The sequence below is a fragment of the Bos taurus genome, chromosome 9, assembly GCF_002263795.3.
Source record: "Bos taurus isolate L1 Dominette 01449 registration number 42190680 breed Hereford chromosome 9, ARS-UCD2.0, whole genome shotgun sequence".
In the NCBI taxonomy this organism is placed as follows: Eukaryota; Metazoa; Chordata; class Mammalia; order Artiodactyla; family Bovidae; genus Bos; species Bos taurus.
This window is the reverse complement of record NC_037336.1, coordinates 67,388,917-67,416,619: the sequence shown is the minus strand read 5'-3', so window position 1 is coordinate 67,416,619 and position 27,703 is coordinate 67,388,917. Positions and strand designations below refer to the sequence as shown.

At 36.4% G+C, this 27,703-nt stretch overlaps 1 protein-coding gene across 1 annotated transcript in view; it reads right to left on the bottom strand.

Annotated features, from left to right (window-relative positions):
- The window catches only part of LAMA2 (laminin subunit alpha 2), a 699,730-nt gene that overhangs the window by 272,478 nt on the left and 399,549 nt on the right, over nt 1-27,703 (bottom strand). Inside the window, exons 15-17 of the mRNA XM_002690220.6 lie at nt 22,169-22,280; nt 16,034-16,147; nt 10,585-10,712 (exon numbers count right to left, since the gene is read on the bottom strand). Coding sequence (XP_002690266.2) covers nt 10,585-10,712; nt 16,034-16,147; nt 22,169-22,280 — 354 coding nt within the window. The remainder of the gene's footprint in view (nt 1-10,584; nt 10,713-16,033; nt 16,148-22,168; nt 22,281-27,703) is intronic.

Sequence of the window (27,703 nt, the reverse complement as noted above, 5' to 3'; positions counted from 1 at the left end):
AGGTCAGGAAGCAACAGACTGGTTAGAATGACAGAAGTAATGTAAAATGCACTCACTGACAAAAAACAATGCTTTTTCAGAAAAAATTAAATAAAAATATATCAGACTTGACTAGCTCTTTACATTTTTAGCAAGCTTTTATGAATAATTCTATCAAATTTTCACAAAATCCTATGAGTTGGTTGGGTGGGCATAATTTTTCTTGTCCCAAGTCATATGCTAATTTCCAGGAGAATTTAGCACGGAATCCAAAACTTTTTTTCTAACTTGATGTTCTCTTTTCCCTATCTGTTGCTGTTTAGTGACAAGGTCGTGTCCGTCTGACTCTTTGTGACCCCATGGACAGCAGCATGCCAGGCTTCCCTGTCCTTCACACCTTCTTAATTCAGAATTAAGTAAATTTAAACTTTGACTGAAGTGACTTAGCGCACAAACTTCTAGTGGTGTAACTACTTGACACAATGAGTCTAAATAAAAGCTCCTCATAAAATATGTTTGTATTTGTGCTTCAATACCCTTTAAACAATGTAAACAGGTTCATTCCCTTGCTGCTGCAACTGTAGTTATAACTATGGAGAAGATGGTATTCAGCCACAAACATAAAATTAGAATAAGAAATAAACATGTACATCAAGAAATGTCTCTAGAATTTGGATTGGCAAATGCAGCAACTTGACACTGATTTTGGCAAATATGTGAAGCTAACTGTTCTATGAAAGAAAGAGGTAACTGGAAGATCTTTGCTAACTTCAAGAAATTCCAAGATTATGTCATCTAACTGTAATTGGCCAGCTTCAGACCAGCAGAGGCACTGTTCTGCTTCCTGGCTTAGTCACTCCACAGAAGACACAAGCGATCAAGAATAGCAGGCATTTTTCACAAACAGGGAGCAAGAGAAGCTGTTGCCAGAATAAATAGTAAGGATCTACACAAAGAAACAGTCTTTTTAAATGACTGAATGTAGATTTTTATATTTATGTTGATCCATTTATAAGTTGTGTATATATGTACATATAAATTAATATGTATGTGAACATATGTGTGTATTTACATATGTCAAGGTACAAACACAGATACAATCCAATTTGTTCCAGAAAGTATTTAATTCTATCAAAATATGTACATTAAGATACAATGATGCAATAAAAGAGAAAAAAAACTAAAAATTAACATAAAACTTAAGGGTATATTTAGAGTACAGAATTCATATTATAAAAATGCATTTATATGGATGGGTATATGTATATCTCACACGCTAGTAAAGTAATGCTCAAAATTCTCCAAGCCAGGCTTCAGCAATATGCGAACCGTGAACTTCCTGATGTTCAAGCTGGTTTTAGAAAAGGCAGAGGAACCAGAGATCAAATTGCCAACATCTGCTGGATCATGGAAAAAGCAAGAGAGTTCCAGAAAAACATCTATTTCTGCTTTATTGACTATGCCAAAGCCTTTGACTGTGTGGATCACAATAAACTGTGGAAAATTCTGAAAGAGATGGGAATACCAGACCACCTGACCTGCCTCTTGAGAAACCTGTATGCAGGTCAGGAAGCAACAGTTAGAACTGGACATGGACCAACAGACTGGTTCCAAATAGGAAAAGGAGTTCGTCAAGGCTTTATATCGTCACCCTGCTTATTTAACTTACATGCAGAGTACATCATGAGAAACGCTGGACTGGAAGAAACACAAGCTGGAATCAAGATTGCTGGGAGAAATATCAATCACCTCAGATGTGCAGATGATACCACCCTTATGGCAGAAAGTGAAGAGGAACTAAAAAGCCTCTTGATGAAAGTGAAAGTGGAGAGGGAAAAAGTTGGCTTAAAGCTCAACATTGAGAAAACGAAGATCATGGCATCCACCACTTCATGGGAAATAGATAGGGAAACAGTGGAAACAGTGTCAGACTTTATTTTTCTGGGCTACAAAATCACTACAGATGGTGACTACAGCCATGAAAGTAAAAGACACTTACTCCTTGGAAGGAAAGTTATGACCAACCTAGACAGCATATTAAAAAGCAGAGACATTACTTTGGCAACAAAGGTTTGTCTAGTCAAGGCTATGGTTTTTCCTGTGGTCATGTATGGATGTGAGAGTTGGACTGTGAAGAAGGCTGAGCACCAAAGAATTGATGCTTTTGAACTGTGGTGTTGGAGAAGACTCTTGAGAGTGCCTTGGACTGCAAGGAGATCCAACCAGTCCATTCTGAAGGAGATCAGCCCTGGGATTTCTTTGGAAGGAATGATGCTAAAGCTGAAACTCCAGTACTTTGGCCACCTCATGCGAAGAGTTGACTCATTGGAAAAGACTCCGATGCTGGGAGGGATTGGGGGCAAGAGGAGAAGGGGACAACAGAGGATGAGATGGCTAGATGGCATCACTGACTTGATGGATGTGAGTCTGAGTGAACTCCGGGAGTTGGTGATGGATAGGGAGGCCTGGCGTGCTGTGATTCATGGGGTTGCAAAGAGTCGGACACAACTGAGTGACTGATCTGATCTGATATGTATATACTGTACAATATTTTCATTTCATAGTGGCAGATCAACATGTGGCTTTGAACTTTCTTACAGCCAATGCAAGAGGGAACCCAGAAACCTCCTGGTTCCTGTGATGTGATAGGAAGTAATGAATTCTTTCATTACTAGCACAAAGTTTTCAACATTGAGGGTTAGACAATCAGGACATGTTCTATGTTTGCATGTACAATAGTGGAGCAGTACTCCTTCTAACTAATTGTTATCTGGAACTCTTGCTCAGGGGAAGAAAGATAAAATGGGAAAAGATGCTGCACTGTGTCAGTGATTGAGGAAACTAGGGTAAGATGTTGAGATTGTCCATGCATAACTGCTGAAGGAGTGGAAGACCAAGAAGAAGAGGAGAGGAATGAAGGGAAAACTCATCTTACTTACTGTGGTTTGGGCCACATGAATTTTTGAAATTTGTCCATAGGCTTTTCCTTATTGCAGTTTAATTACCTCTGTTCTACTTATTCTCATGAGACTCATTAAGCAAACATATTTCTTTAATTGTCTTCAAATAGTGTGAAATCTGATGGAATATCCATAATTGGATTTTGTAATTAGAATTGCATATTTTCTGTGTCTCTCTAAACATGAGCTTCCCATTCAGCAAAAGTGGAACATGATCTGAGTAAAGTCTGCATGCTGATAAAGTATGAAAGCAAATAGCTAGCATAGTGTCACAAAGTTTTAGTTATAATTTAAGAACAGTTTAAAAATTTTGCCAACATATGTTGGTTTGTTTAATGCTGAAGGCATTTAGTTACTCATTTCAGTGGGAAGTGTTAGCTGCTCAGTCGTGTCCAGCTCTTTCCGACACCATAGACACCACCAGGCTCCTCTATCCATGGAATTCTCCAGACAAGAATACTGGAGTGGGTTGCCATTCCCTTCTCCAGGGGATCTTTCTGAGTGAAGGATAGAATCCAGGTTTCCTGCATTGTAGGCAGATTCTTTACTGTCTGAGCCAAAAAGGAAGCCCTAGTTACTTATTAGGTATTAATAATTAAACCTGTAGCTTTTCATTCTGCTTCAGTCTCTTAAGTTTGAGTTAGCATAGCTATCACCAAACAGCAGTCGTTTTTTACAATGGACATTCACAGTTTTTCTGACATTAAGTTCTATTAAATTTTTTTCCTCTCTTCAATGTCTCTATAATTGTTTCTATTTCTATAGCCCCACTGGAAGAAGCACAGAGAGGTGAATCAGAATATATGGATTCTAATATTTGTTCTGCCATAAGCAAGCTATGATCGTGATCAAGGCATTTAATTTCTCTGGAGTTTACTGTTTTCCTTCTGATAGATGGGACCAGTAAGATACCTGATAATCTCATATGTGGACACAAAACAATATGTGGCAAATTGTCTAAAATGGCTAACATTCTAAAATTTCTGAATAATGTTGCTGAATTGAACATTTCCTTAACTTTCCTTTCATCTTGGAATAAGTACCAACTTTAACAACTATTGGGGAAAACCACTAGACCATTGAGGTATGACCTAAAACAAATCCCTTCTCATTATACAGTGGAAGTGAGAAACAGATTTAAGGGACTAGATCTGATAGACAGAGTGCCTGATGAACTATGGACAGAGGTTCGTGACATTGTACTGGAGACAGGGATCAAGACCATCCCCAAGAAAAGGAATGCAAAAAAGCAAAATGGCTGTCTGATGAGGCCTTAAAAATAGCTGTGAAAATCAGAGAAGCGAAAAGCAAAGGAGAAAAGGAAAGATATAAGGATCTGAATGCAGAGTTCCAAAGAATAGCAAGGAGAGATATGAAAGCCTTCCTCAGCAGTCAACGCAAAGAAATAGAGGAAAACAATAGAATGGGAAAGACTAGAGATCTCTTCAAGAAAATTAGAGATACCAAGGGAACATTTCATGCAAAGATGGGCTCAATAGAGGACAGAAATGGTATGGACCTAACAGAAGCAGAAGATATTAAGAAGAGGTGGCAAGAATACACAGAAGAACTGTACAAAAAAGATCTTCACAACCCAGATAATCACAATGGTGCAATCACTCACCTAGAGCCAGACATCCTGGAATGTGAAATTAAGTGGGCCTTACGAAGCATCACTATGAACAAAGCTGGTGGAGGTGATGGAATTCCAGTGGAGCTATTTCAAATCCTGAAAGATGATGCTGTGAAAGTGCTGCACTCAATATGCCAGCCAATGTGGAAAACTCAGCAGTGGCCATAGGACTGGAAAAAGTCAGTTTTCATTCCAATCCCAAAGAAAGGCAATGACAAAGAATGCTCAAACTATTGCACAATTGCACCCATCTCACACCCTAGTAAAGTAATGCTTAAAATTCTCCAAGTGAACTTCCAGACGTTCAAGCTGGTGTTAGAAAAGGCAGAGGAACCAGAGATCAAATTGCCAACATCCGCTGGATCATGGAAAAAGCAAGAGAGTTCCAGAAAAACATCTATTTCTGCTTTATTGACTATGCCAAAGCCTTTGACTGTGTGGATCACAATAATCTGTGGAAAATTCTGAAAGAGATGGGAATACCAGACCACCTGACCTGCCTCTTGAGAAACCTATATGCAGGTCAGGAAACAACAGTTAGAACTGGATATGAAACAACAGACTGGTTCCAAATAGGAAAAGGAGTACGTCAAGGCTGTATATTGTCACCCTGCTTATTTAACTTATATGCAGAGTACATCATGACAAATGCTGGGCTGGAAGAAGCACAAGCTGGAATCAAGATTGCCAGGAAAAATATCAATAACCTCAGATATGCAGATGATACCACCCTTATGGCAGAAAGTGAAGAGGAACTAAAGAGCCTCTTGAAGAAAGTGAAAGTGGAGAGTGAAAAAGTTGGCTTAAAGCTCAACATTCAGAATACTAAGATCATGGTATCTGGTCCCATCACTTCATTGGAAATAGATGGGGAAACAGTGGAAACAATGCAAGACTTTATTTTTTGGGGCTTCAAAATCACTGCAGATGGTGATTGTAGCCATGAAATTAAAAGAGGCTTACTCCTTGGAAGGAACGTTATGACCAACCTAGACAACATATTCAAAAGCAGAGACACTACTTTGCCAACAAAGGTCCATCTAGTCAAGGCTATGGTTTTTCTAGTAGTCATGTATGGATGTGAGAGTTGGACTATAAAGAAAGCTGAGCACTGAAGAATTGATGCTTTTGAACTGTGGTGTTGGAGAAGACTCTTGAGATTCCTCTGGATGCAAGGAGACCCAACCAGTCCATCCTAAAGATCAGTCCTGGGTGTTCATTGGAAGGGCTGATGTTGAAGCTGAAACTCCAGTACTTTGGCCACCTGATGCGAAGAGCTGACTCATTCGAAAAGACTGAGGGCAGGAGGAGAAGGAGACGACAGAGGATGAGATGGTTGGATGGCGTCGCCAACTCACTGGACATGGGTTTGGGTGAACTCCAGGAGTTACTGATGGACAGGGAGGCCTGGTGTGCTGTGGTTCATGGGGTCGCAAAGAGTCAGACATGACTAAGCGACTGAAGTGAACTGAACTTAACAACCATAAGTGAATGTGGCCTCTAGGTTGAGCCCAAAAGTCCACTATAAAAGTGGTCAATTCTTTCAAAAATTTAAAGGTTAGTACTTCTGATGCACACACAAAGTATTATTCACAATGAGCCTACTCTCTGTTCAGCTTTGTGCCAAGAATATCTCTAATTTTATTATATAACACACATATCCTAAGAGTTCAAGGACTGTGATGTGTCTGTTTCTTATCATATTTAATCTATAAGTTATGTGATGCCAGAATTAAAAGAATATAAACATTTGAAATGTTTACAATTTTATTTGCTTCTCTAGAGATAAATTTCACTACCTAGTTACAATCTATAGCTGGAATATATACATCACCAAGATGAGATAGCTAAGCAAACAGTGGATACTGTAAATAGTTGATAAAGTGATATATACATATAATTTAAATATTATATGCTTGTCTGTATTCATACATCATAATAATTTTACCAATCGATCTCTATCTCCCTACACATTTGATTTATTTTGCAACATTATCTAAGAAATTTGGAGCCAAAATGCTGTGATCTATAAGATTTATGACCAGGGATTAAATAGATAAATCACAAGGCAAAACCATCACTAAGCCTTACACTTCTAGATGAAGGTTGCAGCAACCTTTAGTTGAATTTTTTTTTCCTAAATAGTCTGCGAACATTCAAATCACATCTCCTGGATAATATGTGACTAGTCAATTTATTCTGAGTTTCTAACTCAGATTATCAGAATAATGACTTTTCAAAAACATTTTTAAAAGGAGAGTTTCTCTAAGTCATTAAATATCCCATTATTTAGTGAATACAAATTCAGGTTATTAGATTAAAATTACATTTTGTCTCATCACAGTTGTGCAGCTGAATTATGTTAACTTTCAAAATTGTAGTAAACTTAAAAAACCTAATACCTCTAAACATAAATTTTTAAACAAAGTGAATTGTCACTGTTCCTTCTTTTTACTTAAACAAAAATGCCACCTATCTATTGTAGTTGATTTTCAATATTTATTGTGAGTTTCAGGTGTACAGAAAAGTGATTCAGGTTTTTTGCAGATTATATTCCACTCTAGGTTATTATAAGTATTGGGTATAATACCCTCTACAAATGCTACATTTAAAGCTGGCATTTAAAATAGGTTTTTGCACTCTACTGCCAATTCTACTTGTAAGGATAAAATTATAACCTAATAATTTAACAATTGTGTAATGTAAATGAAAACACCTTAAATGAAAGGATCTTTAAATATTTCATTACTGTTATTATTGAGCTTTCCTTAAAGAGTCAAGATCTGCACAATATATCAAACCGGAATACCATACTTAGGAACATTTTATCACTGGATACTAGAACCTCAATTCTTTTTATCACTGACAGATGATGGATGGTGTTTAATGCTTGCTGACTTTTTTCTTTCAGGAGCACAATTAGAATCCATTTTAAAGTAGAAGCACAGTGAACAGAGAAGGATGGGTCATGAATGCCTATAATTATCCAAGCAAAGTTCTGTCCCTAATGGCTCATCCATATTTATAATAATACCAGTACAATTTGAGGATAAATTCATAAGGTCTATATATTCACTCGATTATATAATTCTGCAAATGTTTTAGGCTAGGATTCATGTGGTACTATGAATGGCCAGCTCTGCTGGACTGACAGTTATGCTAATGCCATAGATATTTTGGTTGCGCAGGAGTGCAATGCAGATGAGTAACCAGATGCCATCCCTTTGTTTTTCTTAAAGTTTTGTGTAAATTGGATGGTTTTGGAGAATTCCACTGAAGTGAGTGAGTCAGTTCTCCATCGCTTGATCTAACCCTTCACAAGTACACCAGAGAGCAAGATTTGTGTCATGGATGTCCAACATACTCATTATTTTCCAGATTTCCTTTTAGCCTTCTTCCTCTTCTCTGACATCCCTGGTTGCCAAAAGATCTTCAGTTTGGTAACCATCCAGGCACATGCCCTAAATTCTGAAAATATTCTGATCACTAATATATATTACCCCATTCCCCATTTAAGTCTCTTAATGTTATTGCTTAAAATGCAGTGTTTTTTAAAGAAGCCCTTAATGTAAGACTGTATGTAATATAAAGACCCCTTAATGCAGGGGAATGCAAAGCACATGGACTTTAAACAAAATTTCAACTCTGATACTTTAATTTATGGCTGAGTAAATTACTTAATAAATGATCAGTCTCAGTATTAGGCTCACCATGTTCAATCATGGTTTTAGGTGCTTGGTGCACTTCAATTTATGTAGTTCTCATAACAACCCTCTGAGAAGGTCCTAATTATGACAAGAGAATTGAGACACAGAGAATGTAAGTTACTTTCCCAGAGTCATGGCTAGAAAGAATGAAATTCAGCATTTAAATCAAGGAGTTCCAGTTCCAAAAATTGGCACTATAATGCTCTTTTCCCACTTGAAAACTCCTTTCTTCATATTTAATGAAAGCAGACTACTACATTCTAGGTATAGGGTCAGGTATTATATTTGGCATTATTTAACCTTCAGAAACACTTTAATAAGTGGGTGTAAAATAATGCCAAGTATAATGCCTGACCCTATGCCTAGAATGTAGTAGTCTGCTTTCATTAGATCTTAGTTCTTCTTTTCCTCTCCAATGACTAAGATGGAAATTCTGATGGAGGGATGCTGTCAGGGAAGAGTAAAAAGATTTCCTGTGCGCTAAAGTGCAGGAAGCGTAATTCCTAAGATAACTTTTAAATTCAATGACAGAATTAATCTCAAAATCTTTAACTTCTGGTATTCATGGACCCTAGCAGTAAAAGACCATTTTTATTAGGAATATCTTAGATAAGACCACAAAATATGACCAGCTTGGTAACACCTTCACATTAAAAAGTTGTAACTTTTTAACCTGTAACATGTAATCATCATGAAAAATTTTTGCTCTTCAAGGATTACTACAGCATTCAGAAATAGATGAAAATTACATACAAAAATATGAATTTTATTAAGCACTAAGCTAACATTTAAGAAAATTTTTTAAAATTTGATTTAAAACTATAGTTACTTACAATGTTTACTAATAAAAAGTATTGATTATTATTATAATTAATATGCTTAATTAAAATAAAACAAGATTTTTGGTTTTAGGGTATTGCTTACATATTTGCTTATGGGATGGTTACCCCTGAGGGGAAAGTGAATTACAGCATCTGAAATAATGTGTTCCCCTAAAAGGTAAAGGGAAGATCAGACAAAATATATACTTTAAAAAGTCTGCTATACAAAGTTATTGTTTCAGATGAACAAGTAGAAAATTTTTCAAAAAACAAAGATAGCCAGATGAATAGAAAAATTGTATGAAGTTTGCATTAAACTTTTCATGATGTGTTTTATGCAAACTAAAGTGCTATCATCGATATTTCAATATTTTATAATTTATAATACCATTAAACTATTTCAATAAGATAAAAATATATATACAATATGATATATGATAATATGATAAATCATGCAATAACTAAGGGATAAAACTGTTGCTTAAAGGTCAACTAGATTTATTTCTTATTTTACCTTTTTGAGGGATTTATGAGTTGCCTAAGATTTACAGTGTGTGACTGGGATCCAAATAAGCAGCATTTTATTAGTAGTATTTTTTAATATAGTATGAAGGGGGGTGTGTGTGTGTGTGTGTATCTGTGGGTATGTGTCTGCTGCTGTTGCTGCTGCTAAGTCGCTTCAGTTGTGTCCGACTCTGTGCGACCCCATAGACGGCAGCCCACTAGGCTCCTCTGTCCATGGGATTCTCCAGGCAAGAACATTGGAGTGGGTTGCCATTTCCTTCTCCAATGCATGAAAGTGAAAAGTGAAAGTGAAGTCGCTCAGTCGTGCCCGACTCAGCCTAGTTACAGCCAAAGTAGAAGCACCAGAAGTACACGTATCAAATACATACACCTAAAGGCATGTAGCTAAGAGCTGATCAACATGCAGAAGCACAAAGCCCAGGTTCCATCACATTTTGAATTGTGTATCAATGGTTGTGGAAAAGTAGCTGTTCCCATAATGAAATACAAACTATACAAAACATATTTAAAGAAAATGGCAGCAGAGAGGTTCAAGAAGGTACACTTCTTTCGTGGTCCACCAGCGTTCACGAGACAGCTGCACACACAGCCAGGCTCTTTGTGGGGTCGGCATTCTCTGCTTCCCCTTCAAGAAGCTGCTTTCGACTTGTGGAAGGCTGGGCTAAGTTTGTAAAATATATGTCTGTTCTTTGGAGTTGGTTTAGAAATTCTATTTGAGTTCTCTCTCTTAGATACTAACTCCCCAAAACTAGAGCTAAAAATATTAAAATTTTCATGGAATAAACAGCCATAGCTTTAAATATTTTATATTTAGAAAAATTCATATTATCTTCCTGATAAATTTATGCACATCTTTATTATTTATTTATGTGTGACAAGAGAAAGGGTAAATTCTATATCAAAAATACACTTGCAGAACCAGATTCCCAACTCTGGAAAGAGGTAAGTTTGTTACTCACTTATTGGATGGGCTATTGAGTGGACAGGCACAGGGCTGACAGTCGTCAGAGGTTCCTTTAGTAGGATCACCATAGAAACCAGGAAGACATTTATCGCAATATGGTCCATCAGTGTGATCCTTACAATTCTGAGGAAGAAGTGCACATCAGAGTTTATTATTCCAGTCTCTAGCATCAATGCATTACCAAAAATAGGTCTACAGAATCATTAGTCTGTTCCCTGCCAGGAAGAGTAATTTCCCACATAAAATGGTCAATTTTACAGCTGTGAAATAGCATTGAAAGTTAATTTAATATCTAGCTTATAAACTGCATGCTACGTTCAGCATATGCATACTTAACAAAAAGATGACTGAAATTCACTATAAAGCTTTTTCATTATGTAAATCATATTTTCTTTTTTGTTGTTTTTTATTTTTTTTCTTAAAGAAATATGTGTGAGTATGTGTAGTAACATACATTTAGACTCTACAGAGACTAAATGACATATATTTAATGGAAATTGTACCTGATTTAGGTAAAAATTAATTGTTCAACTTAAAACTGCTGATTTAATGAGAACTGTGGCTAATCACACAAATCCTCTGAGACTATAGCCTTCCTACATCTGAGATTAATCTGGACCTCAGTATGCTCTGATGATGTGGACAATGCACTAATGTATTACAGTTGTGAGGGCCTTGCTTGACTCATGATTAAAAGATGGGAAGACTGAGAAATTTTTAAATGTATACTGCTGCTGCTACTGCTAAGTCGCTTCAGTCGTGTCCAACTCTGTGCGACCCCATAGACGGCAGCCCACCAGGCTCCCCCGTCCCTGGGATTCTCCAGGCAAGAACACTGGAGTGGGTTGCCATTTCCTTCTCCAAGGCATGAAAGTGAAAAGTGAAAGTGAAGTCGCTCAGTCGTGTCCGACTTTTAGTGACCCCATGGACTGCAGCCTACCAGGCTCCTCCGTCCATGGGGTTTTCCAGGCAAGAGTACTGGAGTGGGGTGCCATCACCTTCTCTGAAATGTATACTAATAAATACTAAAACCACAAGGCATGTAACAGTTTCCCACAGACATTGGTTTTTAAAATAAAACAGCATTTTCCATCAATTAGTATTTTCTGGAACCATGTACTTTTTAAAAATAAAGAAAATCAAAATAAAATAATTTATATCTTGATTTCTTCATATAAATTAAAGTAGATTTATCAACTTAGTGTTCACAAAATTCATCAAGACTGGTAAAGGTGAACAATCAATTAATGAATGAAATTGTCTATAAAGTTTTCAATAGCACAATTTGATCAATTTATATGATGTTTTGGCATTGTGTAGACATAAGTTCTTCAAACTCCTATAATACAATAAAATGTATATAATGCCTATTAAATATCATACAACATAGATTTATTGTGACTGAAATATATTTTTAATCTTACAAGCATATAACATTCTATTTTTTCTCATTTCAAAAGAGTTCATCAGAGTTTGGAGTATAAAACCTTTAATTTTATCATTAATAACCAGATATGTAGAGGAAATAGCTAACAGCCAAAATATAAATTCATTTTAAGCATAAAGTAAAAATTTATTAAACTTGATGACCAATGGGAGAGCCAATTTGATTTAATTAAAGTTCTGAGTTATTCTAGCATATTAAAAGTTCTTTTAAAATTATATTTAATAAATATATTTAATTTAAAACCACGTAAATAACATTTCAGAAAACAGTCAAATTCCTTGGGGAGAGGGACAGATTACTGAATAGAAGATATTAAATGAAAATCCAGTGATTTAACTCTGAACCAATTGCTTACATTCTGTAAAATGTGAGAGCTGAAGCCCATAATATATGCAGCTTTCAAGTTCTGAAATCCTATGACAGTTTGAACTACAAGTGAATAGGTGATACTTTACTATCTGTTAATACTTGAAAACAGGTTTTTCCTTAAAGTATTTAAAATTCTCAAATTTATTTATCAACCTTCTATCAAAGTAGCAAAGATGTTAACTTTATTATCAACACTTGTCTAAATAACAGCACATCTAGTAGGAAGTTGCCAGGCATGGATCAATCTGATGAAACGCTTTCCTCTTTAATTTCATCTTCATATTTGTTCCTTTCAGTTTTCAAGTTTAACTAAAGTTGGCTCTTACTAAAAAAAGTTGAATGTTTGTTGCAATATTCTTTGTATATTGTTTTACTGATACAATCAAAATTGTATCTTCAAAGATTTAGGGGCTTTAAAAAACAAGATAATAAAACCGACTATGTTTTAACCATGTTGAAAATGGTTTTTCTAAAACTCAACTGAAAATCTTATACAACCCAGAGACCCTGCTTTGCTTTACTAATTTGGAAGAAAAATAACATATTTCTTGCATTTCCTAATGTCATATGTCACTGAATGGAAATTTTAAAATTAATCTTAAAACTCAACTGTTTTTGTAATTGAAACCATAAAACAGTAATAGGAAAAAATACAATGGAAACTCAAACTGAAAAAAAGATGAAAGGTTCACTCTGATGGGCTGGTGAATTTTATAGGTATCCTGCTCCAAAGTGCTCTCCAAATGTCTGTTCACATCACTTATCACAGGAACGATGACAAGGAGCAAGCATGCAATCTTCCCATGTGACTTGACTGTTTCTTGCTGCTAAGTCACTTCAGTCATGTCCGACTCTGTGCGACCCCATAGACATCAGCCCACCAGGCTTAGGTCACTTCAGAAGTACTGCAAGTCAAACTGATCTTTCAATATAGGTCCACACTATAAAAGAGGTCTGGATTTTGGTCTGATATCAAAAAATATTTCAATTTATTTCTAATTAGATTTCAAAGCCAAACTAACTAAAATGTAGCTTATCTGGAAAAGTTTCAAAAATTTTCTGTTTAATGCTAGGAGGGCAAGCATAAATAATTTCTTAAAAAGAAGCTAAAATGCAGAACAACTGAATGGTAAGATTGCTTTTGATGTGCAGCACTTAAATATTTTTATCTTTGTGGATCATGTTGGAATTAATATGCTCAAAATGGGACAGCAGCATTTAGTTATCAGTATCATTTCAAATAGAGCATTTGGAAGTCTCCATAAAATATCTTACATTATTATCTATTTATCAGCTACAATGGAAAATTCAGAAAACACACCAGATTAAGGTCTTTAAGGTCAATCATTAAGTTCTCTGTTGCTTCCCTAAGCTCCCTTGCTTATTTGAAGTATTCTCCTATCTCCTTGTCCATGAAACAAATTCAATAAACTACAGTTCATTAGTAGAAGGCCTCAGATAATCACTGATTCCCCTTACTTCTTCCCCCCAAAATTATACTGGATGAAACTATCCTACTCTAAAACAATGGGCTTTCATTCTTAGAAATATCCTATAACCAAATGGACTAACAGCATCATTTTAGACTTAATCTTAATGAATGCAGCATGAAATATTGGTATTGGAAGCATTATGAGTCTGTTGTCATGAAATATTAATTTCTGTCTTTTTAGGTTTAAGTAAAACAGTTATGACCAACCTGCTAAATCACTTCAGTCGTGTCCGACTCTGTGCGACCCCATAGATGGCAGCCCACCAGGCTCTGCCGTCCCTGGGATTCTCCAGGCAAGAACACTGGAGTGGGTTGCCATTTCCTTCTCCAATGACCAACCTAGATAGCATATTAAAAAAAAAAAAGTAATGTCTCTGCTTTTTAATATGCTATCTAGGTTTTTAATATGCTATCTTTTTAATGACCAACCTAGATAGCACATTAAAAAGCAGAGACATTACTTTGGCAACAAAGGTCTGTCTAGTCAAGGCTATGGTTTTTCCTGTGGTCATGTATGGATGTGAGAGTTGGACTGTGAAGAAGGCTGAGCGCCGAAGAATTGATGCTTTTGAACTGTGGTGTTGGAGAAGACTCTTGAGAGTCCCTTAGACTGCAAGGAGATCCAACTAGTCCATTCTAAAGGAGATCAGCCCTGGGATTTCTTTGGAAGGACTGATGCTAAAGCTGAAAGTCCAGTACTTTGGCCACCTCATGTGAAGAGTTGACTCATTGGAAAAGACTCTGATGCTGGGAGGGATTGGGGGCAGGAGGAAATTGGGATGAGATGGCTGGATGGAATCACCGACTTGATGGACATGAGTTTGAGTGAACTCCGGGAGATGGTGATGGACAGGGAGGCCTGGCGTGCTGTGATTCATGGGGTCGCAAAGAGTCGGACATGACTGAGCTACTGAACTGAACTGAACTGAACTGAAAACAAATCTATATCTGTTTTGGGCTGAATATTTGTTTAAAGGTAACTCAGTATTTTTCCCAAGGTACATTTTAAAAGACTTATTGTATAATTAAAATGAAAATCACTTAGTCTTTCTGTTCATAACAATGCCATTTGAAAAATCTACTGATCCACAAATTAAGGCTATCATGCTTTATCCTGCAATGCAATTAAACAAAATCTGCTATACAGAAAACAGAAAGAGCATCAATAAAACTAAATGTCAAATCACATTGAAACAAAAGCCCTGAATTTTCATTTTGGATTTTTCCCAGAAGCTTTTAAATGGAAGAAAAAGGGTAGGGGAGGGGGAAGAATGAGCAAGAGAGAGAGAGAACATTAAGAAATACAGATAACAGAGGCTGCCTTAAATTCTACAGGGAAATGAGAATATGATATCCTCCTAAATTGGCACCATTTCAAATTGTGTTTCTGCAAGATTAATGAAATGAGAAGTGTTGTTTCAAGCTTCATGTCATGTCAGACAATATAAAACTAACATGCCCTTGAGTTAATCAGAATGGTCTATTCAGCGTAATCTCCAGTCCAAAAGCTTCTTAGCAGGATGGAAAGTGCTTCACCCTCTGTAGAGCTTTTTTTCTGGTTATAGTATTGACTTAATAGAAGGAGTAAGCAGCTCTGGTGACTATGTATTGCACATATTTATTATTTTTAATTTACACACAATGTTTTGAATTTAGTTCAATGCTGAAATTTTCCAAAAAAAAAGAACGTAGTATGCCCTCATTTTCAAAGTGAAAAAAAGTGTAATTATGCCTATTACAGAGCTTATATTTTATACTTTTCATATTATGGGGTTACAAATCATTTCCTGTTACAGAAATGCAGTCATTTTTGGGGTAGAATTACATAAGAGATTGAAACCATATATATTTGTGGCAGATATGTATCACAGTCATTAGTTATGTTTTATTATGATATATCTGATCTTAATTCAATCCTTAGACTTATGTGAGTAAACACTTTCTAATGCTTGTCAGTCAGGAAGACCACATATGAAAGAACCTTCTCAGCTTCCAACTCAGTTCAATATAAAGATCACCGTCAAATCCCTTCTTGACTCAAGTGTTTAAGGTCCCAAAGGTAGTAATTGAGTTGCAGGGCTTATTGAGCTGATTTCAGCCTTGTCAATCAGCAACCCCAATGGAGAAAGCACTTACCAGGCATTCTCCGGTGGTATCATCACAGGATTCCGCGTGACCAAAGCACTGACAGGGTTCACAGAGGCCACCAAAAATAGTGCCGTTAACTCGTCTGTGCCTAGGCCAACAAGACTGAAAGGAAAATACGGTCTCAAGTTAGTCTCAGGGATTTTTTTTAAAGCTTACTTTTGTCTTTAGCAGATAAACATATTTAGGTAGCAAACCCAGCAGATACGCATGTCAAAGCGTTGCCATTATGGAAATATGGCTACCAGAGCTATTCCTCCTGACATGGGGGCTTTGTACTGACCTTAGTGTTATTGGCAGGTATGAGATTAGAGGAAGCATTAACTTGATGACTCTTCTGAAATAGCAAAATAAAGCAGAGATATAAAGAATTGAATCACGACAGTCTCAAAGTAAAAAGCACAGACAAGAAAACAGAAGAAAAAGTATTGAAAAAAAGCAGCCGACATAAATGGGCTCTTCAGAACCTTAGCCTACTAGAGCATTTAATGTCCTGTCCAAGGAGTGTAGATCCTCTGGAATGTCTTCCCTTTCTCACACGCAAACTGCCCTTAACTCCGTCACTTCCAGAAAATCTTTGCAATTGTCTGGAAAAAAGGTAGCACTCATCTTACATTTGATCACCTACATGGCTGACTTGTGCACATATATAATTTATAGTTCTCATTCTCAACTTCCTCCACCCTATTTTACCTTCTCAAATTTACACAAAATAGTTTATGATTTATTTACCATACATTCCTTAGATATTTTATTTTATGGTTTTATTCTACTAGAACTCTAGTTATATCCATCATTCCTTTTTAAAGTGTAAAACACTTTCTCATACAAGAATAGAATTCTGATTCGAAAAAGGATATTTGGGTCACAGAGCATCTGTGTGTCAGGGCTGGCTTTCAGTTCACTGTCATGTTTAAGCATCCCTTCTGCAGGGGTCACTCTCAGCTGGACAGGGTACAAAACAAAGGGGGAAACACTGCTGCCCTGCAGGAGCGTATGATCTCCCTCAAGTTAAAACTGCATTTTGTGGGTTATTTACTATATTTCTGGATGGTTAACTACAACTCAGTATATCACGAAAAGGCCTTTTTTTCCTAGCTGAGAGTGGAAACAAGAGAGAAACCACTGAGGTAATAAAGAATATAGAATTGTGCTGTGTATTGTTGGAAATGTTCCTTCTGCCTCAGGATATGAGGATTCTTAAATTTGAACATCAATAGCAAAGACATAAAAAAAGGATGATCTGATACTTGATATCCTAAAGGAAAACAAAAGCAACTTTCTTCTTAATTTGGGCAGTATAGAAAAGAAGGTGTCAAATTTTCTAACCCTTTCTAATAATTTTTACTCATTAAAAATGTTGTCACCCTAGACTCATTACAGAATAGATTTTGTAATGTAATATATATTTCTAAAAACTGGTGAAGCTATATATTCAGAAGCGAGTAGAAATTAAGGGTGTTGCTAATAGGGAGATAATTGACTTACTGTTCTGAGGAAAAATATTCATAGAATTGTCATTAATAAGATATATATTATATACAGGTATACATATATAATATATAAGGTGGGTGTGTGTGTATATATATATATACACACATATATATCTGCAAATATATTACTTATCCTACATCCTCTTTAAATTTCCCAACTCTTAGACCTCTTTCTTAGCCAGTGATTTCATCTCATTAGTCACAGAGAATACTGAAGGCAGTGGAAACGATCTTTCCACTACCAAGTACACAAGCACAAGCCCATATTTCCGTTAGTCATATTTCCCTCTGGAACAATGGGGATGAGGCATGCAGAATTCCTCATACTCTCAAAGGATTATCACCGCACTTGTAATTGTTTTCCCAATATACCCACTCAGTGCTGCATCAATAATAGCTTTCCTTTCCGTTAGATCATTACTATCAACTCGAAAATATGACTTGTATCTCTGTAAAAAATTAGCTAACAGGAAAAAAGACAAAAATACTCTCTTAATATCCCATAACTTTCAGTTACCTACCTATTTTTTCTTTTAGGTAAGTCTGCTCTAAAATATCTTTTCTTTCTACTTCCCTTCAATGGTTCACTCCATCCTAATCTGTCTTGTGCCATAATCACTGGGTTAAAACTGCTCTTGTCCATGCCACCGAATTCCAGGGAACCAAATCAAATGAACAATTCTACAGTTAACATTTTATTTGATCTCTCATCAAGCTATGGTTTAGCTGATTCCTATCTCCCTCAAAAGCCCTCTTCTCACAGCTTTCATGATGCCACAGTTCCAGGTTGCTGCCCCTCTCTTTGCTGTCTCCTCTGCTTCAACTCGCTTCTCATGGTCAGGAGCTCTTGGGGGCTTAGTCATTTTCTCTTTTTTCCTCCACACTTGCTCCAAGGTAACTTTATTCAGCTGTCTAGTTGATGATTTCTTCCAAATACATATCTCTAGACCAGACAGATATTCTGAGGTCAAGACCTACATATTCTAACTGGACATTGACAATATACTTCATAGCTCTTTCAAACCTAATATTTCTAAGATGGATTGTTGATTTTATCATCCCCACCACAGGTGTTCCTTCCCTCAGTTTTCCTCAGCTAAGTAAACAGCACCACATTCAACTGCTCCAACTTGACATCTGACTTATTCTCAAAATCATTATTACTTTCAATGTTCCCGTGGCATGTCTATCAGTAAGACTGATTGGTTCTACTACCAAAATCTATTTAAAATAAACAACATGTCTTTTCACATCCTCTGCCATTATCCTAACAAACCTCTATCATCATTACATTCTAACAAAATAGCATATTAACCATTTTACTTCCTGCCATCCCTGCCATGTACAGTATGTTCTACACACTGTAGTTATAGTGACTTTAAAAAAAAAAATTAACTCAGATCATGGTATCATATCAAATGGCAACCTACTCCAGTCTTCTTGCCTGGAAAAATTCATGGACAGAGGAGCCTGTTGGCCTAGTTCATGGGGCTGCAGAGAGTCAGACATGACTGGGCAGCAGGAGCAGAAAAGTTTTCTTTCCATTGCATTTAGAATAATACTACAAATTTTTAATCATGCAAAGCTCTGAGTGGTTTGGCTCCTCCAGGCATGTCTCGTGCTATGCTCCCCTTGCTTATTAAGCTCCAGCCACACATGCCTTCTTTCAGGTCCTTGCAGATCCCAAACTGTGTTTCACTTCCTCACTGGTTCCCTTTACCTAAGAAGACCCTAGAGCTCAGTTTAGTCATATAGTCCCTTCTATCTCATCTTCCTACACTTGTTCTCAGAGCCTCTATCAAGGCCCCCTGCTTATTGTCTTCATGGAATTTATCATATTTATTTAAATTTTCTTTCTGGCATACAGTCTAGTCTACCATCAAATGTAATGTCCTTGAAGGTCATAGACTGTATGTGTATAGTTCATCACATTACCATCCATATCAAGAGTTTTGATCATCTTAAAAACTACATGAGGTAGTTAATATTTCCACCATTTAGAATAGGAAGCTGAGATTTTAATTAAAACACTTTTTTAGTACCTAATTTTGCTTTCACTTCCTCATCCGTCCCACTTGTTAAGTGAAATGAACTATGACAATTCTAGGAAAGAATGAAAATATTTGAAAAATAAAATGTGTAGGGATTTATAAAAAGTATAAATGATTAAAAAATTCTGGATCAACATTTATGGCCCCCCAAAAAACAGAAAAGAATGATTTATCATGGAATCATATAATCTGTTTTAGGCAAGCTAGAATTAAAATGTTAATACTTAGGCCACCTGATGTGAAGAGCCAGCTCACTGGAAAAGACCCTGATGCTGGGAAAAATTGAGGGCAAGAGGAGAAGGGGGCGACAGAGGCTGAGATGGTTGGATGGCATCACGGACTCAATAGACATGAATCAGCAAACTCCAGGAGACAGTGAGGGGAAGCCTGGTGAGCTGCAGTCGCAAAATGACAGATATAACTTAGGGGCTGAACAACAACAACAATGGTGTTTGGAGTTTACTCAGCTTTTAAAGGATTTGGAAATATCAGTGGTAACAAAACTAGAATGTCTGCCCTTTCAAACTCAGTAAAAAAGCAAATGAAATCAGGAAAAGATATGGATAGATAATAGTGAGCTAAGGGACAGGAAGCTTCAATAAAGAAAAGAAAGGATTATTAGAGAGTAGAAGAAATGAAGAAGCCTGAGAGAAACTCCAGAGTTTCAGAGTTCCTTGTCTTCTGATTCGATTAATTTCTTTTATGGATTCCAAGGTAACTATATTTATCCATTATTGTGTGAGAAGCACAGGAAGCTTTTCTTATCCTTCTGTTTCTTTGTTCTGACTCCTCCACACCCACTTGCTTCTCTCTTCCTACCTAATTGTTACCATTATTTAGTTTCCAAGTTGGGATTTTTCCACCTCAGAACATTTTCTGTGACATCTCTCTCCACTGGAACCGATCACATCTTTGAAAGATTATTGCACTCATGTTCTGTACCATTTATTGGTGCCTTAATTCTATAGGGCTGTGATCCCATTTATCATAAGTATGTGTTCTGTCTTACTAAACAGACTGTTAGCTCCTTAAGAACAAGGACTGTGATGTAATCTTGATAATCCCTCTCAGCATCTAGGGCAGAATTTACCAAAGATTCTCAATAAATATTTTGGTGAAAGAAAAGAAGAAACAAAATGCATCAGATCAGATCAGTCGCTCAGTCATGTCCGACTCTTTGCGATCCCATGAATCGCAGCACGCCAGGCCTCCCTGTCCATCACCAACTCCTGGAGTTCACTGAGACTCAAAATGCATAGCCAATGAAATAATTCTAATACAGACAATTTTAGATTCAATGGGCATTTGAAATTTGTACAGAAGATGATGAAGAGTACTGAGAATCATCAATGTGGGAATAAGTGTGAAAGTAAGAATATAATAAGAGTAGTTTATTTCAGTTGAAATAAGAACTTAGAGGTTCAAAGAGAGCTTTCTGGTTTGAAATACAGACTGCTAGGTTCTTAATCAAAGAATATGCTTTATCAAATACAACATAAATTTTACATGTGAAATCAAATTTGGGTTGACAGAGCTAATTCATTTCCATTATTATTTCTGTATTCTCTGTATGAATTTTAAAAAAGTGATGGCGAATTACATTTAGTTTTATTTTTAGATAGGTGAATCCAAGCTCAGTTAAAGAAAACACGTCTGACATGAATATGACTCTAAGCCCTGTGTATCCTCTGGAAGCATGCATTATTTTAAAGTACAAGAGAACTGAAAAGCAAGACCTAGGGTATTTCTGTAAATGGTTTAATGGATTAGTGGGCTGAAGTGGAACATCTTGGTACACTCAGATGATTCCTTAAAGGCACCATTTTTAAAGAATTTAAGCTCCTATTTATATGCAAGCCATGCCCTCTATCAGGGAAATGGCACTTATATTTTTTGAGCAGATTTCAAGTAAAATCAATTTTCAAACTACCTAAAACATACATAAAAGTAAATAAAAATTATTACCTTAGAAGGACACATTGCAATATTAAGTAAGGAACATTAATCTAGAATACTGAGACAACAATAAATATCTCAAACTTTAGGCGCTAAACAAATCAAAGACCTGTAGAAAACTTTCCGAATCAAGGTATTTCTTCCATATATTATGTTCTTGACATTTTAAAGACTGAGTCCTTCAGATGATTGTGAATTGGTTGTATTCTTAGGAATAAAGTAGAGAAAGAATGTAGTACATAGGATTAAAACATGGAGAAAGTGAAAAAGAAAAGAAACGGTGCTAAATTCCTCTCTGGTTTCCACCTGAGAAGGAGAAATATATTGAAATAGTATTCCACCATCATTCATCCCATTTTATCAACAGATTAAAGAGAAACCAAAAACTTCCAAAAGAATCAGATTTTTAGCTATTATGTCATAAGGAAAAATATGATTTCAAGATGACATCATATGAGTAACACTCTGACAGTCATGACTTTTGGCAGACATTGAAGTTCTTCAAGTAATAAGACGCTATCATTTGTGCAATCCTTGATGAAAAAACTAAATTCATTTTAGAATCATTTAATAGTTAATGCTGAAAGAACTTAGAATGTACTGAAGCTATATTCTTGCAAACTTACTTCACAGGAGGAGCCAGTATACCCTGGCGGACATTGACAAACTTCCACGGCTGTTGCAAAGCTTCCGTCAGGAGAAATGGGGACTGCAGATTCAAGGTTAACAGAGCTCAGCCTGAGCAGAAGGAAAAAGAGATGGTAAATAAGTAAACAAGCTCCTAGGTGTTACATCTCTTGAGGAACAGTATATATATGAATATAACTTGAAGTTCTGGTCATTCATCATATTAGGCAAAGTCAGCCCAGTTAAAAGTGCTCATAACCAGTACCACAATCAAATGCTTAAAAAGATATATGACCATTTTTGCTCATTTCTTGGTTTTTGGCTATATGTTTTCCCTATTTTTTATTTTTTTGAGTTAGTTTAAAACCATAGTTGAAGGAATTTTTAAAACAGGAAATATTCATATTACTGGTTTATTTTTCATAATTAATCTAGAAAAGCAGAGGGACACAATATTCAGTCCCATATTTTAAATTCAAACAAAAATAGAAGCAAAGGAAAATAAAAACGTAAATTATTTTTGTTGCCTTTTCTCAGAAATAAATCTGCATTTTAATAGGTAAAAGTGAAACTTAATAAAATCTTGTTATATTAGTTAGATCTATTTTCCTAAATTGTTTTAGGCCTAAATTAAATTCACTGCTTTCTGTATTTATGAGTTTAATTTTATTGGTACTTCTGTACAGATCTGGTGATTTTAACAGAGAGATTTGGTATCACTCGTTATTTTGAGAAACAGTTGATTTGGCCAAATTGAAACTGCCATTACATAAAATGGTATATATGTATGCTGTATGTATGTATTTCTTCCAAAATATGCAACCAATATACATTCACAATTTAAATAAATGTCATCAATGTCTTATTGGCTTTTCATTTTTTTTTTTTTAAAGGAAATACAAAATCTTCATTATTAAGAACACAAGCTCAAGAGCCAGAGAGATCAAGATCCACATGCTGTCTCTGACATTTACCAGTCCCATAGCCTGGGAGAAATGACTTAACATCTCTAGGTCTCAGTTGTCATCTATGTGTCAGAGATAATATAAGAGTGCATACATAATGAATTGATTAAAGGATTAAATGAAAGAATGAATGTAAAGTTGTTGATGTAGTACCTAACTCATGTATGTGGTTATAAAATGCTAGGTATTTTATTAATATACATTAACTGTTGAAATAGGATCAAAATACAAAAAAATAAAATTTCTATGACCTAAACTAGATTTTTGTCATTTTAATGTATTAAAATAAATTTTAAATCAACTCTAAAAGCATAAAATTAAATAACTGATATTGATTCATAGATAATTATTACTTTATAAAATAATTGATAGATCTCCATAACATCTAATATGCCATTATTTAACTATAAAAAAGATACAGTGACTCTTGCTAGGACATGCATTTTTAGTTGCTTCCATAAGAGTGGTGGTAGATTTTTATTGATTGGTGATTCACAATTACCGAAGACCTTGCCAGTTTGAGAATCTATGTTGTAATCAAGCCAGAGAACAAAGTTAATAGGCTCATTGAATATAACTTCAAAAGTGATCATCTTTAAGCTATAAGTTTTCTGGCAACAAGTTTATAAAATCTCTACTTTCATCCTGATTTTCCTAACCCTAGAAGCTTGATAGGGGCTTCCCTGGTGGTTCAGGTGGTAAAGAACGTGCCTGCAATGAGGGAGACCCGGGTTTGATCCCTGGAAGGGATCCTCTGGAGATCTTACCAGTCCCATAGCGTGGAAGAAATGACTTAATATCTCTAGGCCTCAATACTGTCATCCGTGTAACAGAGATAATACAAGAGTCCATACATAATGAATTGATTAAAGGATTAAATAAAATAATGAATGTAAAATTCTTGATGTAGTACCTAATTCATGTATGTGGTCATAAAATGCTAGGCATTTTATTAACATACATTGACTGTTGAATCAAAATGACTACATGAATAATCTACAGGAAGATCCCCTGGAAAAGGAAATGATGACCCACTTCAAGTATTCTTGCCTGGAGAATTCCATGGACAGAGGAGCCTGTGGGCTACAGTCCATGGAGTCATAAAGAGTTGGACATGACTGAGCCAGTAACAACAACAACAAGACTTGATAATACCTTGGAACATGTTTAAGTTCATACATAATTGAGAAGTAGAAAAGGAAAATCATCTTGAAATCGTAGAAAACAGACATCTGGATGGGAATGCTGTAGGTGCTGGGTGCTAGCTAGCATTCTCTAAAGACAAGCAAATTATATTTACCTACAGATTGACTCATTCGACACCATTTTTTGGATGCTTTCTTCTCTGGGGGCACAGTTTAGAAAGCTTGGCAGAAGGTTCTAAACTGGCAAGCATTAAAAATCACTGTTTTACAGCATTTGGGTTACATAGAGATTTAAATAAATTTTCAGTCATTTTTCTCCCACCAAATAAACTTGTGTATAAAGTGTCACTGGCACTATTTTTTAATTGAGATGAATTCCACATAACATAATCACTTTCAGTTCAGTTCAGTTGCTCAGTCGTGTCCGACTCTTTGCGACCCCATGAATCACAGCACACCAGGCCTCCCTGTCCATCACCAACTCCCAGAGTTCACTCAGACTCACGTCCATCGAGTCAGTGATGCCATCCAGCCATCTCATCCTCTGTCGTCCCCTTTTCCTCCTGCCCCCAATCCCTCCCAGCATCAGAGTCTTTTCCAATGAGTCAACTCTTCGCATGAGGTGGCCAAAGTACTGGAGTTTCAGCTTTAGCATCATTCCTTCCAAAGAAATCCCAGGGCTGATCTCCTTCAGAATGGACTGGTTGGATCTCCTTGCAGTCCAAGGGACTCTCAAGAGTCTTCTCCAACACCACAGTTCAAAAGCATCAATTCTTCAGTGCTCAGCCTTCTTCACAGTCCAACTCTCACATCCATACATGACCACTGGAAAAACCATAGCCTTGACTAGACAGACCTTTGTTGGCAAAGTAATGTCTTTGCTTTTGAATATGCTATCTAGGTTGGTCATAACTTTCCTTCCAAGGAGTAAGCGTCTTTTAATTTCACGGCTGCAGTCACCATCTTTAAGGTGTCATTTAATACATTTATAATGTTGTACAACCACCATCTCTGGTTCTAGACATTTTCATTAGCTCTCCCTTTCCCCTCTACAATAAAACCCTGTGTCTATCATGCAGTCACACTCTATTCTATTCCACCATTTCCTCAATTCCTGTCAACCATGAATCTGCTTCTGTCTCCATGGATTTACCTATTCTGGATATTTCATACAAATGGACATATATAATATATGACTTTTTGTGTCTGACTTCTCTCTGTTAGCATAGTGTTTTCAAGGTTCATCTATGTTGTAGCACATATCAATATTTCATTTATTTTTATGGTAGTGATATTCTAAAGTTGCTCAGTCTTTAGCATGCATAAATACTTTCTTAATTTTTTGTTTATTAATCTTATATTGATTGTCCTGGGACTATATCTATATGTATAGATATAGTCTGACTCATTGTGACGCCATGGACTGTAGCCTACCAGGCTCCTCTTGTCCATGAGATTTTCCAGGCAAGAGTACTGGAGTGGATTGCCATTTCCTTCTCCAGGGGATCTTCCCAACCCAGGGGTCAAACCTGTATCTCCCGCATTGCAGGCAGACACTTACTGTCTGAACCACGAGGGAAGCCCAATATTCTATTACTGTGGTATGAATATACCACATTTTTTTGTCCATTCATCTGTTGATGGATGTTTGGCTATTATTACTCTTTGACTATTGTAAATATACTGCTATAAACATTTGTGTATAAGTCTTTTTGAGTACCCATTTTTAATTCTTTGGGGTCTATAAACAGGAGTGGAATTTATAAATGTGGCAATTCTTAATACAACATAAGGTTTGCAAGAGTTACTAAAATAAAGATACTACTTATTTATGTTAACATGAGTTTATAAGCTAGTTCTTAAGAAAAGAGATTCTGATGTGTCATCTCTAAACCTAGCCTGATCACCTCAGTACACACTCAACACATTTTTATTGGATGGATGAATCTATGGATGGATAGAAGGATAGATGACGAGTGGGTAGACAAAGAGACAGATGGATAAATGGATGGATACAAGACTAAAAACACATGATAAATGAAAAAATAAATGGATAGAGGAATGGAATTAAATTATATTACGAGTAGTGAGTAACATACTCCAAACCAATGCACTGAAGTTTAACATCTATATTTAGATGAATAAAATAAGAGAAATGAAAGAAAAATTACTTCTTTGATCTAATAAAAAAGATAAATTGAAAACTGTTAGTATTAGGACTTGAGATCAAAGGCCAGAACTCATCTGAATTTATTGTGACATCTAATTGCCTGCAACTAATGGACTGTCGCATGACAAACTTATATTTCTGATCACTTTAATTTCAGAATTAGATGATTTCATGTTTATTATACTAGTTGAATACCAAACCACCTGAACTGCCTCTTTAGAAACCTATATGCAGGTCAGAAAGCAAGAGTTAGAACTGAACATGGAACAACAGACTGGTTCCAAATAGGAGAAGGAGTACGTCAAGGCTCTATATTGTCACCCTGCTTATTTAACTTACATGCGGAGTACATCATGAGAAACCCTGGGCTGGAAGAAGCACAAGCTGGAATCAAGATTGGTGGGAGAAATATAAATAACCTCAGATATGCAGATGACACCACCCTTATGGCAGAAAGTGAAGAGGAGCTAAAAAGCCTCTTGATGAAAGTGAAAGAGGAGAGTGAAAAAGTTGGCTTAAAGCTCAACATTCAGAAAATGAAGATCATGGCATCTGGTCCCATCACTTCATGGGGGATGGGGAAGGAGTGGAAACAGTGTCAGACTTTATTTTTCTGGGCTCCAAAATCACTGCAAATGGTGATTACAGCCAGGAAATTAAAAGATGCTTACTCCTTGGAAGGAAAGTTGTGGCCAACCTAGATAGCATATTAAAAAGCAGAGACATTACTTTGCCAACAAAGGTCCATCTAGTCAAGGCTATGGTTTTTCCAGTGGCCATGTATGGATGTGAGACTTGGACTGTGAAGAAAGCTGAGCACCGAAGAATTGATACTTTTGAACTGTGGTGTTAGAGAAGACTCTTGAGAGTCCCTTGGACTGCAAGGAGATCCAACCAGTCCATACTAAAGGAGACCAGTCCTGGGTGTTCATTGGAAGGAATGATGCTAAAGCTGAAACTCCAGGACTTTGGCCACCTGATGCGAAGAGTTGACTCATTGGAAAAGACTCTGATGCTGGGAGGGATTGGGGGCAGGTGGAGAAGGGGACAACAGAAGATGAGATGGCTGGATGGGATCACTGACTCGATGGACGTGAGTTTGAGTGAACTCCGGGAGTCGGTGATGGACAGGGAGGCCTGGTGTGCTGTGATTCATGGGGTCGCAAAGAGTGGGACAAGACTGAGCAACTGAACTGAACTGAATTGATACTAGTTGATAGTGAAAGGACAGGGAAGCCTTGCATGCTGCAGTTC